Genomic DNA, 14893 nt, shown 5'->3' with positions numbered 1-14893 from the left:
TGCTTTTGTGGTGGTGTGGTGTTCTGTCCTTGGGATGTACTAGTCTCTGTCTGAGTGTGTTGCTGGGTTTGAAATACACAGGGATGCAGTGTTTGTTAAAGATCCTCCTGAGTTTCTCTGATACCCCAGCCACATACGGAAAGACTATGTTGTTTCTCTTGTTTTCCTTTTTTTCCCTCAACTACTTTGGTTTTCTTTCTGGAAGCAGCTGAAGTTTTCACAAAGGTCCAGCTGGGGTAGCCACAAGTTGTGAGGGCGCCTCTCAGGTGCTTGCGTTCTTCCCCTTGGGCCTGTGAGCTGGTGGGTACGTTATCAGCTCTATGTTGCAGTGTTCTGATAACTCCAAGCTTGTGTTATTATTCGTGTTTGTGCTGCCCAATGCACAGGAGCCGATACTTCAAGCTAACACAAGCCCCAAGGTGCCTAAACACAACAAACATGTGAAACCCATATCAGTTTCAACACCTTTTCCTATTCCAACATATAAAATTAAACATTCATTCTAAATGAATAACATCTTCAACCAATGTGGGATTAACATCATCTTAAATTGTTAGTCAAATAAGGCTGCAACTAATGATCATTTTCATTGTTGATTAATCTGTTGATTATTCTCCTGATTCATCTACTAGTTTTTTGCTCTATAAAATGTCAGAAAGTGGTGAAACACATCACTCAGTGTATTCCAAAGCCCAAGATGGCGTCCTCAAATCACTTTAGCACATGTTTTGGCTCCTAGAGGGCACTTTAGCACATGTTTAGGCTCCGAGAGGACACTATAGCACATGTTTAGGCTCTAGAGGGCACTTCAGCACGTGTTTAGGCTCCTAGAGTATACTTTAGGACCCGTTTTGGCTACTAGAGGGCACTTTAGCACATGTTTTGGCTGCTATGAGGGAACGTTAGCATGTGTACTGGCTCCTAGAGGGCACTTAAGCACGCATTTTGGCTCCTAGAGGACACTTTAGCACATGTTTTGGCTGCTATGAGGGAACGTTAGCATGTGTACTGGCTCCTAGAGGGCACGTAAGCACGCATTTTGGCTCCTAGAGGACACTTTAGCACATGTTTTGGCTGCTATGAGGGAACGTTAGCATGTGTACTGGCTCCTAGAGGGCACGCATTTTGGCTCCTACACTTTAGCACATGTTTTGTTTCCTAAAGGACACTTTGGCACACGTTTTAGCTCCTAGAGGACACTTTGGCACACGTTTAGGCTCCAGAAGGACACTTTCACCTGGTTTTTAGACACTTTAGCACATGTTTTGTTTCCTAGAGGACACTTTAGAACACGTTTAGGCTCCTAGAGGGCACTTTAGCACGCGTTTTGACTCCTAGAGGACACTTTAGCACGTTTTGTTACCTAGAGGACACTTTAGCACAAATTTAGGCTCCTAGAGAGCACTTTAGCACGTTTTTCAACAATTTTCCAGTGAATCTACCAAATATTTGGGATTGGTAAGAATTAGTAATGAATCCATCTTTGTTCGTATTACATTTTTTACTAAACATTTTGAAAGGTACTTCTGTAAATCAAACCAAAAACATCTTCAATAGACTCCCCTCATAATTACAGAAAGTGCATCCGTTAGTTTCAGTTGGAAAGTAACGACAGAACCTTATTGTTGTTGTTGTTGTTGGGTTGCTTTGACCTGTAGCCCAACACAAAGAGGTTTTAATATAAATTAATTCATTGTTATAACCCCTTTGTTGAGGTAAATACACATGATACAGTCCACGAGCGATGGAACATGTCGACGCTTCTGTGACGTAGACGGGCAACGACGTTTCCGTAGCAACTGGGGCCGATCCGTTATAACCGCAGCGGCTGTTGTACACTACCGGAGCTCATCGAGGACTGTAGGGGGGGATCGTCGTCTGTAACCGGACACCTCCTCTGTCTTGTGGGGCCGTAGAGACACAGGGGGCGACGCAGTATCGAGGCGGCGAGCCCCGCAGTTCCGCGCGGAGATGCTGAATATGTGGAAAGTCAGAGAGCTGGTGGACAAAGCGTGAGTACCGAGGAGCAGGTGGAGCTAACCGAGTAGCCGGGGCAGCTTTAGCCGGGCAGCATCAGCAGCTTTTACCGCTGACAGAGGAGAGGATACGGCCGTGACGTCACAGAGATAGCCCCTCAGCTGTTAGCCTACTAGCTGGCTAGCTGCCAATCTTCAACCTTGTGGCATAAACAGATGCGTGTTTCACAGTGGTTTCTACCATTGTAAATTATTCTACATTTGTTCATTTAGGTCAGGAAAAAATACAATATTGCACACTGCAAATTAGTGTATTTCCCTTTCACAACAGAAAGGTATCCGGTTGGCTAATTCAGCTAGCATTGCTAAGCCCAGATCGGCACTGTGTGCTGTCTGTGTCGGTGCCGCTGCTGCTGCAGCAGAATCACGCCCTGTCCCGCCCTGGTGATGCTCGCTAAACCTCCACCATACATTCACCTTGGATTATATCCAGGGTAGAAAGCTATGCATAAATGAAGGGAAGCTAAGTGGCTAGATAATTGTATATGTGGAGAGTACATGACCTGCCAATTAGCGATCCAACCATGTCTCAACGAGGCCCATGCCCCCATGGTCCCCGGACAGAAAAGACAACAAAGCTTGTTGGCCAAACAGATCACTCTACAGGAGCTAATGCTGGTGTTGCATCCTACTACAATAGAATACTTCTTTGTGATGTGTGTATTTGTGATATCTGTTCTTGCAAGTATTATGTGCAGTAGAATGAATCGTCATTATACTGTAAGGAGGAGGGAGAACAACAGCTCCCTGTCCTGTTTATTGCAAGAGGCACTCTGAGTTATACGAATAACTCTGCTGAGTAAAACCCAAACCCACGTTAGATGTCGATGCACTTTTACTAAATAACCAAGTTAAAACATGTGATGATTAGGATGGTGTCACTATTTGGAGGGCAAGGTTTGTGGGAATACAATAAAAGCTGTTTTAATTAGCTTTACAAAGGAAAGTCATACATGCAAACTCACAATATGTTTAACAGAGCAACAACAAACAGAAATGGCTTTATTGGCTGAGTATGTGTACACATACAAGGATTTTGACTCCGGTTTTCCGTTGCTCTCACTGTACTACTTACACAGAACAGCTAATAGCAAGGACAACAAATCTGGACAAAGGTAAAACACACATTATAACAATAACACAGTTACATTAAAGGATGAGAGGAGTGAAAAACAGCTCTAATGACAGTATAGACTCTTGGTTCGGTGCAAACTAATCCCACGAATGAGCATACTACACATTATAGTCGTTGACTTGATATTAAGTCTATTGTAGTGATGTAACTGATGTCACAGATGTGACCTTTTAGAAAGTCCTCTTAAAAACTGTCTCTAATCTCTCAAAGTCAGTTAATGTGGGAATGACCTGACACCTCTTTTTCATCAATAGTACAGCCTTGAATCAACAATAACATTATAAATCAGAATCTTTTTCCTCTCTGAAATAACACATGAGATGCGTATAGGTAGTTCGTTTTGTATTATGTTGGGTTTTTTACTGATACATGATCCAGTGCTTTGGCGAGAGTTGGACTGATATAGTGTAGGAAGTTTAAAAATATTTGCGGGAAACGTTCTGCCCCTACTGTCTAAAAAATTGAGGGGCACTTGAAAAAATGTTTAGTGTATAAAGTTTCTGTTTTTAATGTAAATTAAGCACGGATAAAAATGCATTCGATAATCACCATCTTGTGCCAACACAAGTAAATAAAAGCCTAATATTGCTGTTAAATACCAATAAAATGATGTCCTTTTGTTCAATTAGGACATTTGCCTAGACTGGTGAAATACTGTGTGTACACATTCTTTGTCAACATTTCGGGGGGCAATTTCATACGATTATCCCTGTTTTATACAGTCTATGCATTATCACCACACCAGAGAAGTGTGTTCAAGACATAAGTTACACTCCCTAAAGTTGTTTCTTTTTTTTTAAGTTCAGTTGCATTTATTTCAGTTCGCTTTCACCTCATTAACATCTTGGGTTTTACTACAGCATGTTCAGTCATTTGGATTTTGTTTGTGGAGCTTTTATGCCAGTCTTAATACGCATTTTTAATACATTTCAGTGGCGTACACCTGCCTTTTATTTTGTGCCTTGGAATATACAGTCCCTGGCCACTTTAATGGGAACACCTGTAAAATGTAATGTGATCCAAGACAATAGCTCAATCCTGAATTATACCTTAACAAAGATAATAAAATTAGGACTGACCCGGTCAGGGAGTTGTTAATTTAACTGTATGTTTATTATTGAGGTTGTAGTTTGCAGTGGTGTTGGACTGGTCTACAATATATTGAGATGTGTTTCTGATGTTTTGCATGAGTATGACACCACCACTAACTACAACCTCAGTAATAAAAATACAATATAGTTGAATGAACTCCTCTTGTAACGTTTTAACTGAAACCGACCATTATAAGCTCTGTAAAGGCGAATGATTGTGTAATAAAGTGAACAGGGAGTGTAGTTTCGAACATCAAACATACCAGCTAGCTACTATCTAATTTTGTTACAGTGTTTTGGTCTTTTTAATATTTTTTGTATATATCTTTCAACTATCTTGATCTTTTACTTTGGGTTTTTTTGTACATGAGGTTGGTAATTAAACTGGGAAATTTCAGCTGCCTGTGGGTAGTTAATATGCACTTGTCCTGCAGAAAAGGATCAATTTGCAGGTTACTATAAGATGCTTAAGTGTGGGTGTTTTATTAGCACTCAAACTGTACAGTGACAAGTCATGTTGCAGTATGCCAAAAGCATCTTTTCATTTTAGGGAGATTGATTAACTTTGCCCTGTATACCTCTATAGATCATGGAAATGATTTACGTTGGTGCTGCAAACAAGGCCTCCAAGAATACGTTGTCCATAAATTCGTTTTTTAATTTCAATCTCTATTTTCCACAGTTACGTTTCCAACCCTATAGGCTAAATCATTGTGAGAACAAGAGTCACAGTGAGAATACTGACAGGAAAATATCATATTTCACTCTGATTGTCTGCTCACAGTTTGAGACCCTACCTTCTTCGGTTGGCTCTACCCTTAAAAGCACCAATTATATTGCAAATGTGACAAAAGAGAACAGATGGAAGAAAGTTGCATAAAGGAAAGATGAGTGAATAGACAGAAAAAAGGTGATAAGAAGAGGAAATATACAGTATAGAAGTAGCACACACAGAGAGCTCAGCAGAGCTATAGATGGAGAAATAGACAGACAGTTGTTGTTTGTGCCTGGCTGCGCACGATGAATACACTCTATTATTGATCTTCCTCAACAGAACTGGCAGCTGCAGTCTCGCTTTTCCTGCAGATTAAGAATCACACTATTATTGAGCTCTGTCTGTCTTATCTGCTGACAATAACACACAGAGGCACCTCCAGTATTGAAGATGTCTCTTATTCTCCTTTAGCTGTGAAGGTGGCAGAGCTCAGACGGAGAGGAATGGTGCTGTGGAATAAAGGAGTAATGATAGGATCAGGAGATTGGGAGAAGCGAGGAGCAGGAGATGAGACAGGATAGAAAGTTAAGTAAAGGAGACAGACATTTGAAGGTCTGGTGAAGAAGGAGGGAGGAATGACAGGCTGAAGGAGCGGTAGATAAGGTAGAGTCACGGCAGAGAGGTTTGTTTCACTGCAGTGCTTTGACTGTGGGTTTTTATTTTCCAGAGGTCTGTAGACTAAACCATGCCCATAAAGAGATACAACATACAAACACAGCCGCTGTTGAGCCCACAAAAACAAAGAGGGTAGGAAGCAGACACTGTATGGGGAGGTTTGGCTGTGTTTACCTCATTGTTTTACACACACACACAAATGGATATACACACCTGCTCACCTCACTTCCATGCACACACTGAAACATCTCTCTTTGTGTGTGCGTCTGTCCTCTGAAGTGCAGTGATCAGAACATAGGCTTTTAGAAAGCTGTCATTCATAATGCAGTGAGTTGAGATTCTCCACATCTAACCTGATTTCATTGTAGTTTGGATGTAGCATTTGTTGTCCTAACCCTGTTTCCCAAAGTTAGTGTGTGTGTGTGTGCATGTGCGTGTGTGTGTGTAAGTTAGATATGATAATGACGCTCTGTTTGCCAGAGGGATTGTTTGTTATTTAGGAGTTGCCCTCATTGCATTTGAGTGTGTTCTACTGTGTAAATGTATTTTTGATCGTCTGTATTTCTGTCTGCCTGACCTCTGGAAATGTGCTGAGTGGCTTTTGAAGGAGCCACAGAGCTACTGACCGACCAAAAGACAATAACAAGCTCTGTGTTGACAATAAGTGACCAGAAAGAGCAGAAAGTAAAGCAACACGGCCCCACTTTTTTTCAAATACATGAAATAATGATGGAACTGCGGATATTCTGCCGGTGTAATTTATGAAGAATATACGTTTGTGTCAACAGCACTAATGTGGTGATGAACTACTCAGAGATCGAGTCCAAGGTGAGAGAGGCCACCAATGACGACCCCTGGGGACCCTCCGGACACCTGATGGGTGAAATAGCCAAGTATGTGTAACACGCATATAGACACAGTTTCTGTATGTGCACGCAAATACATGCCTGTTAAAACTAACAGGTAAAGTGTTTTTGAGGAGAAATAGGAGTTCACTTAGAAAGACAAGTAAGGCTCTGGTCACTAAACCTGATTATGCTTTGGTTTGCCGGCATTTTATTTTGATTGTGTGGTTGTGTGTGTGTGTGTGTGTGTAGATCTACCTTTATGTATGAGCAGTTCCCAGAGGTGATGAACATGTTGTGGACCAGGATGCTGAAGGACAACAAGAAGAACTGGAGACGAGTCTACAAGGTATTGTTACACTCTGGCCGGTTGTTTAGTTTTTTTCCCAGGTGTGCCTGTGTATACATTTTATGAAAAGGAGATTTTGTCCACAAAGACTCTCCTCAAGTTAAGAGATTAACATTAGTAAACAAAATGGTCATATCCAACGTCAACCCCGTACAGTCAGAGCTCACCCTGTTGAAAAGGTTAGTTGTTTCAAATAGCTGAGTCTCTGAGCTTCTTTGTGACTCCCAGTGTTTACACGACTGAATGGATTAAGACATTTTTTTTGCTTATTGATTCTCTGTTTCTTTATTTTTTATTTTAAATAAGAACAATTGATATTTTTTAAAAACAGCACACATATACAGATGTTTGAATCCTGTATAGTGCAAAGATAAGAGCAGTGCATCTCAGTATAGTCTTGTGTCCTGCCCACATAATCATAAGACTGATATATGCAAAGATTATAAATTATGCAAGAGCCAAGGAAGAATGAAGGAATTTGGATATTTTAGAGAGAAATTAAGCCGAGTTTAAGAGAGGGGGCAGTTGAGTAAAGCAGAACTGACTTTAAATATATATATTTTTAGGAAAGATTATTTCCCACTAAGTAATTCTGGCTACATCCCCACCATAGTTAACTCCCTTATCACGTCTCTCACTCAATCTCTTACTATCTCTCTTTATCTCCCTCTGCCAGGCTTTACTGCTGCTGGCCTATCTGATCAGGAATGGATCTGAAAGAGTCGTCACCAGTGCCAGAGAACACATCTACGACCTGCGGTCATTAGAAAACTACCACCTCATCGGTGAGTCTCTAAATGAAAATTAGCTCTTCTTCTTATTCGTCTTTACTTATATGTTTATGTTTATTATGTCAGAAAGGTCACTGATCCAAAATAAAAAGGGGTCATTGTCTGGGGACCATGAACACACTGTGCTCAGTAAAACTTCAGTCTGCCCATTGGATTGTGATTATTCTTTCTTGAGGAAAGGTCAGAGATAACCAAAAAGGTAACCATTGAATATCTCAAAATTCATGGACTATCTTGACATTTAGTTTTTCAAGACACCTTGCCTCTGACCAGGGTGGGTGGCACTAGATGAAAGGTCAGGACGTCACCAAAAATGATTATGCACAGTAAATGCCATATCGGTTTTGGTCAGTAGTCCACCTGCTTTAGTTTTCTGTGTTTGTGTGTCGGTCCAGATGAGAACGGTAAGGATCAGGGCATCAATGTGCGTCAGAAGGTGAAGGAGATGGTGGAGTTCATCCAGGATGACGACAGACTGAGAGAGGAGAGGAAGAAAGCCAAGAAGAACAAAGATAAATACATTGGAGTCTCCTCTGACAGTATGGGAGGAGGAGGAGGCGGAGGAGGAGGAGGAGGTGGCGGTGGAGGAGGAGGAGGAGGAGGAGGAGGAGGAGGAGGAGTAGGAGGAGGAATAGTAGGAAGCATTAAGAACTGTAAGTAATTTTTTACATCTCCTTTGACAGCTCAAGTCACATGTGGGTTAAAATGATAATGATGATAATAACTCCCCTTATCCAAACTCGTAGGAATTAAAATGCATGTAATCAAGCATTTTTTCTAGTTTAAAGTTAAATTTGTACTACAAGACAAAAATAATGGTTTATTGAGTAACTGATTGATGTGTCCTCGATAATAGGCCAAAAAAAGGGCAAATGACAAGAAAATAGTGGATTCATGACATGAAACACAGAACAGCATCCTCTTTTTTGAGCATCTGTAACTAGAAAATGTTTTTAATTATTTAGTGACTTAAATAATTATCAAAGCAGTTATGGATTCATTACAAAGGTTTTATTGTTCTAGGGTATTGATCCAGTCAAGTAAAATCAATAAAGAAAATGTAATATGCAATAAAGAGATGTTTTATTACGTATTTAATTCTAATCTGCCCACTTACTAAAACATTTAATTAGTGTTGTGCTTTTAAGTCCTGTATTGATGAGAAGACATGATTAAAATGAACTGATTTGATCGTTTGAAAGAAGCTTCTACAACGTGAGGATTTGCTGTTGTATATCATTATGAATTGTATAGTTTTTGACTTTGAACTGTTAATCCGACGTAAGAACAAGACATTTCAAAGACCAAGCAAATAATTGAAAAAATGTTTAAATAAGAATTTGCAGCATCTCTGATCTTATTGTTGCTATTAGTGTCTTATATTTTTTTTTACAGATTGGCCAGTGTCAGACAACATTGTTCAGCTAAAACTATGAGGTTTATATGAGCAGTTTGAGAGACTGTGTATGTCCTTTGGTGGATGCCTGTGAAACTGCACACGTTTACAAAGTCTTGCTCTTCCTTCCAGCTAATGAGTTGGACCGCAGTAAGTGGGATGAGGACTGGGATAAGAGCAGAGGAGCTTTCCCCTTTAGCGAGAAGCTCGGAGAGATCAGTGACAAGATAGGCAGCACCATCGACGACACACTCAACAAGTTCAGAAAGAAGGAGCGAGATGACTCACCCGACAGAATCAGGTAAACGTACACACTGTCGATGTCCGCATGCAGACCTACATGTAACATTATACTTGTACATGTTTCTAAAACGTCTGGATGGATGTTCGTTTTAAAATGGTCTCAGGGTGTACGCTGAAGTTACTACATGCTTCCTGTAGTCAATAGCTAAATCCCCCGAGTGCTGCTTATCATGCGTCCTTGGTGTCTGGTTGCCATAGTGACAATGAGGAGGACCGAGCATCGAGAAACGGGAGGCAGGAAACCCTTGAGTTCAAAGATGAGGAGGAAACTGTCACAACAAAGAGTATCCAGATCACACAAGCAACAGAAACCACAACCACCACCACGCGGAAACGCAGCGGAGCAGCAAGCAGTAAGATTCTGGACCTGGGAGCTGCAGCCCACTACACGGGAGACAAGAGCCCCGAGGAGAAGGTACTCTCACAAACACTCACGCTTTTCAAAAGAGTGCAATATATTTTCATTAGTACATGTTTAACCACTGTGTCTCTTTTGTTTCTATCTGTAGTCGTCAGTCAGGCAGTCTTCCAGTAGTGGTCTAGCTGACCTGCTAGTGATCGATCCTTTATCCAATCAGAGTACAGCAACAGGTAACTACAAACTCTTACACACACAGGAAATGAAGGCCGTGAATTTGGTGTCACTCTTTGTTTGACAAAAAAAAATCTCTGTCCTTTGCTTTTTTTAATCATTGTGTGTGTGTCACAGAATTTTTGGATACTTGTAATTTATAAATCTTAACCTTTACAAGGCCAACCATGAATCCTGCATTCTCTGTGTGAAACGGTTTAAAAACAACCTGCTGACTGTTACCATATCCCACAACCTGAAATGATCGTCCTGTTTGTACATCGCTGAGTAGGCCTGTGATAATGAACTACAGCATGACACGAGAGAACCCCAGAAGAGACAGAGGCATTGTGTGGCCCGTGCATCCTGTTCTGTATAGATAGGAGATGACAAATCATCATTGCTTGCATGTGTGTTGGTGAAGAATGAGGAGTCTGAAAAGTGCTCTCTTCCTGTTTGAAAACATCATCCGGCTGAGCTCTTGTGTTTTTCACCCTATCTGTGTTTTGTCTCCTCCATAAAAGGAGAATCACTGTAAGGGGTTTGGGGTCCCTGCTTCTGATTCTCAGCATGTTGCATGAAGCGGCAGGAGTGAACATTTTTCTGCAGAGAAATGCTTTGACAATAAACCACGGAGAAAAGCTGATCCCGTTTGTTTGATCTTTATTGACCAGATTCTTTTACATCGTTCGTGTGTGTGTGTGTGCAGGGGGCAGTTCTGACCTCATTGGTGGCTTTGCTGACTTCTCCTCTCCTGCAGCCTCTGCCAGCCTCCCAACTTCCACTGGTAAAGTTGTTCTTGCTTTCACACCTGTTCACCTCGTTTGTTCCAGTCCAAGGGGGGAAATGATACACTGTTGCATCTTAGTTTAGGTCTGGTTCATGTTCACACTGGCTTTTTACAGACAATTAAACATTAAGTTACGGAGACTGACAAGTAACTCACTGATCAGACACGTTTGGCAATTGTCATTCGGCATCATCATTATGGAGAGTTTTAAGGGCCAAAACTAAATGTATAAATACATATCTAATATATATCATAACTAATGATATAATAAAATGCTAAAATAAAAAAACAATGACTAATGTAATGCTTAATTGTCCTTATTAATACATCACAAATCAAATGAGACATTAAATATATATTATACAATTCCGTGCTTGAATACATGAATGATTAATTATGTATCCTAATGCCTGATTGTCACCATAAAATAAGTCTTAAATCAAAAATATATCAATTAATAAATAAATATGCAAATCAAGTAACATATATATTACTTTATTTGCGTATTTATTTATTTATTAATTTATATATTTTTTCATTTAAGATTTATTTGATGGTGACAATTAGGCATTAGGATACATAATTATTCGTTCATTTGTTCAAGCATGTAATTGTATAATTAGTTACATTTTTATATGTATTTATTTTGGGCCCTTCAAGCCCTCCATATATCATTGCATAACCACGACCCACAGGGGGAATCAAGTTCCTGCTGACAGCAGTTTATGCAGCACTATGTGTATATTAATATGTGTATAAATGATGTTCTCTGGTGTAACAAAGAGCTCCCAGAGAAATAAAGCATTATTAGTATTGATAGTCTGCAAATCAATCACACTTTCTAAATAATGACCAACTGCAGACTGCAGTCAGATCACAGTTGGCACCATGAGATGCACCTTAATAAAAGCCATGTCGTACACACTTTTTAATGTATTTAGATTATTTTTAGGACACAGTGAAGGAGTGGAGGCATTTCCTGTTAAAATTCAAGACACATGTTTCAGAATGCTACAATTACAACTAAACATATCACGACTCTCTTATGAGCAGCTGCTGCATCATCCAACGGAAATGGAGAATTTGGAGACTGGAATGCTTTCTCAGCCAATCCAGCAGCTTCGTCCAGCTCTGGTCCCTCCCAGCCCGTCACTGACCTGTTTGGCAGCGTCCAGTCACCGACAGCCCCAGCCTCTAATCCCGCCACAGCCCCACCTTCTGCCGAGCTCTTTGACCTGATGGGTGGAGTGAACCATCAACCACATACAACACTCAGCGCCTCTCAGAGCATGACTTTCTCTCTGGGAGGGGCGACGCCGGGAACATCTGTTGCCATGCCAACCATGGCCCTTTCTCGCTCTCAACAGGTAGGTAGGGTACACCTCACAGGATGGCCTAGTTTCAAACTGTAAGAAATCTAAATATTGATTTATATAATAAATTCAACTAAAATAATTACACAGAAGCTTCCAATGTGTATTTATCCAATGTTTCAATTAATAGTATGAATTAATACTGCAATAAAAATGGAATAAAATAAATAAAACTATTTATATATATATATATATATATTTTTTTTTTTTTTTTAAATCAAAGTTTGACGTATCTGTACTTTATTTAAGAGCTTGGGAGGCATGACATCTCAGCAGCCCATGGGACAACAGCAGAAGATGGGTGTTGGCGGTCCAGGATCGTTAGGGTCGACCTGGTCTGACCCCTCCGTTAACATCAGCCTGGACTTCCTATCAGCGGGCCTTAACCCCACTAAGACACCGCCCACACTCAACAATATCATCCAGCAACAAGGTATCATGTTCCATACTGTGATGCATTTTCTGTATTCATTTGACACAGCATGGTGATGTACGGTCTTTAAAAGTCTTAAATAACATTGATTTCATTTTTTTCCTAAAGAAAAAAAAGTTCTTCAAAGGTATTTTAAAAGTCTTGATCTCATCTCATCTCATCTTAATCCGCTTAATCGGGGTCGGGTCGCGGGGACAAAAAGTCTTCATATTTGTTTGAAAATATTCTTGTTTGTGATTTAAGCCAAAAATCCCCAGTACCACTGTACAGACCTCTGACCTCATGTAAAATTTATATGTGGTCCTTATTCTGCTATTGTCTAAATTGGTTAATCCATTCATCAATCCATTTTTTGATGCATGTCTAGGGCCAGGTTACATGACTAATTAATAATACTAAATTATTATTATATAAAGCTGGGAAGTGCTGACAAAGGTGTGAAATAAACGTTAAAAAGTTCATGGACCTAAATAACTAATAGGTAAATAATTATAAGCTGTGTTCTCCCTTCTGGTTCTCATTGCCATCTTTCATACTTTGGCTGGTATGACTGTGAAACGGGTCTTAAATTACATTCTTATGTGGCTTCAATGTCTTTAAAAGTCTTACTTACACCTTGTTATGGCTTCATACTGTGTCACGACATTCAAAGTGTGGATCTCACTATCTGACCAACCTGTGTTAAAACAAAGTGGATTAACTCCTTTGTGTCCTCATGTGTCTGTGCAGGAGTGCCTCCCGTCAACCTGTTGGCCCAGAACTTCGGAGGACTTAACCTCAGCTCCCCGCCCCACGTAACTCCCACTAGACCACCAGCCAATCCCATGATACCATCAATGGCTACTGGCATGCCCACTTCACTGACCTCTGGGACCATGGGAATGGGGGGAATTCCAGTAAGCCAAGGCATGATGGGAATGAACATGAGTATGAATATGGGCATGGCCACTCCAGTGATGATGGGGGGCATGGGAGTGCCAGGAGTAGGGTCGGGACTTGCACACTCCATCACCCCAGCCGGGGTTCCACCCAAACAGGATGCCTTTGCTAACTTTGGCAGTTTTGGGAAATAAAGGAGTGCAAGTGTATGTGTGTGTGCGCGAGACATTATGAGAGTGTGAACCGCAGAAGGACTGCTGTACTGGAAGACAAACGTGCATGTTTCTCTCTCTGCTGTCTTTGCCGTGCAGGCACCAGTGATCTGTTGACATGGTCTTGGAGGTACGGAAAGCGCCCACTGGTGCCCCTCACCCATTTGATGTGTGAAATGATGTCACAAAGATGATAACTAAAGAGCAGGGAATGTGTCAACTCACAGCCACCATTCATTACTCTCCTGTGGCGAAAGGTTCCTCCTCTTTACCTGTTTTATATACCAACTTCAGTACGTTCTCCTTCATTACAAAACAAATCACTGCAAAAAGTTTTTCTCTGTAACTGCACAGAGAATTCAATCAATGGGGTTAACTGAAAGGAAAATGGCATTTCTGCGTTGTAGTCTGAGATATCAAGTGTTATACTTTCCAAAAAAATTCACTTTCAAAATTTAAGCCATTGCATTATTGCCAGAGTGACTCATTAGTCTCTCGCTCCTTGTGCTGACAGAACAGTTACAAAATCTGGAGTATACTGAATCGTTAATCTGTCCCTCCAGCAGAGGGCAGGACATCCTTTTTCTCCCCTCCCTTCTTTTCATCAGACTTGCTGCAGTTCACAATAACTCAGAGTACAGTTGGACACCTACAGTTTTATTGATGTTGAAAACACAACCTTGAACGGCTCAGAACAAAAGATCTCTAAAAATACTGTTGTGCTTTTGATATTACAATAATCAGTTACTGGTAAAAGTGACACTTTTCCTCTACTTGCCATTTGTTATGCTTATGTGAGTTTAATGCCTGATTAAAGGTTCAGTCAGTATTTTATTCAGACTACCATTCACTGAATTCTCGTGATGCCCCCCTGACATTGTGTCACTTCAGGCATGATGTCGTTGGACACGTGACTTTATGTCTGCATTGCTTTCTGACCCACATGGATCTCTTCTGTCTATTCTACTTTTTCACAGTTGATTGAATGGAGTTACAGAACAATGTGTTTTTAAAGAGTATTTGCCAACTGGTTACTGGAAAAGAGGGTAAAAGATCGTCACCATCTACAAAACTGAACATCCCAATCCTTCGCATTTCTTCCATGTTTTCAGGCAGCGTGCGCCTCCGAGTTTTTAGTTCAACCCAGCAACGTACCTTTAATGACAAACTGTTTTTTGCCAGCAAGCATTTTTTTCAGCCTGCAGCTCATTTGGTGGTCTCTTGGTGCAACAGTCGGTTGCACGTCTGCACCTAACAAACTGTGTACTAGGAAAATAACCACCCCTATATTTCACATGG

The 14893-nt window shown here is 40.7% G+C and overlaps 1 protein-coding gene across 2 annotated transcripts; it reads left to right on the top strand.

Moving 5' to 3' along the window:
* The first annotated feature begins 1917 nt into the window (after positions 1-1917).
* Positions 1918-14671, top strand: LOC310957121 (clathrin interactor 1-like). Of its 2 annotated transcripts, none has more exons than XM_083927558.1 (12): positions 1918-2012; positions 6441-6545; positions 6750-6846; positions 7523-7631; positions 8033-8176; positions 9166-9334; positions 9535-9751; positions 9846-9927; positions 10617-10694; positions 11751-12064; positions 12320-12503; positions 13233-14671. In XM_083927558.1, the coding sequence occupies exons 1-12, from the start codon at positions 1972-1974 to the stop codon at positions 13574-13576; spliced, it is 1884 nt and encodes a 627-aa protein (XP_083783684.1). In that variant the 5' UTR covers positions 1918-1971; the 3' UTR covers positions 13577-14671. The 2 variants fall into 2 exon arrangements, with proteins under 2 accessions (XP_083783684.1, XP_083783683.1); XM_083927557.1 differs by having other exon boundaries at positions 8033-8290.
* The last annotated feature ends 222 nt before the right edge of the window (positions 14672-14893 follow it).

Source organism: Echiichthys vipera, assembly GCF_963691815.1.
Source record: "Echiichthys vipera genome assembly, chromosome: 14".
Taxonomy (NCBI): Eukaryota; Metazoa; Chordata; class Actinopteri; order Perciformes; family Trachinidae; genus Echiichthys; species Echiichthys vipera.
The sequence above is the reverse complement of the archived record's forward strand: the minus strand, read 5'-3'. Positions and strand labels throughout refer to the sequence as shown.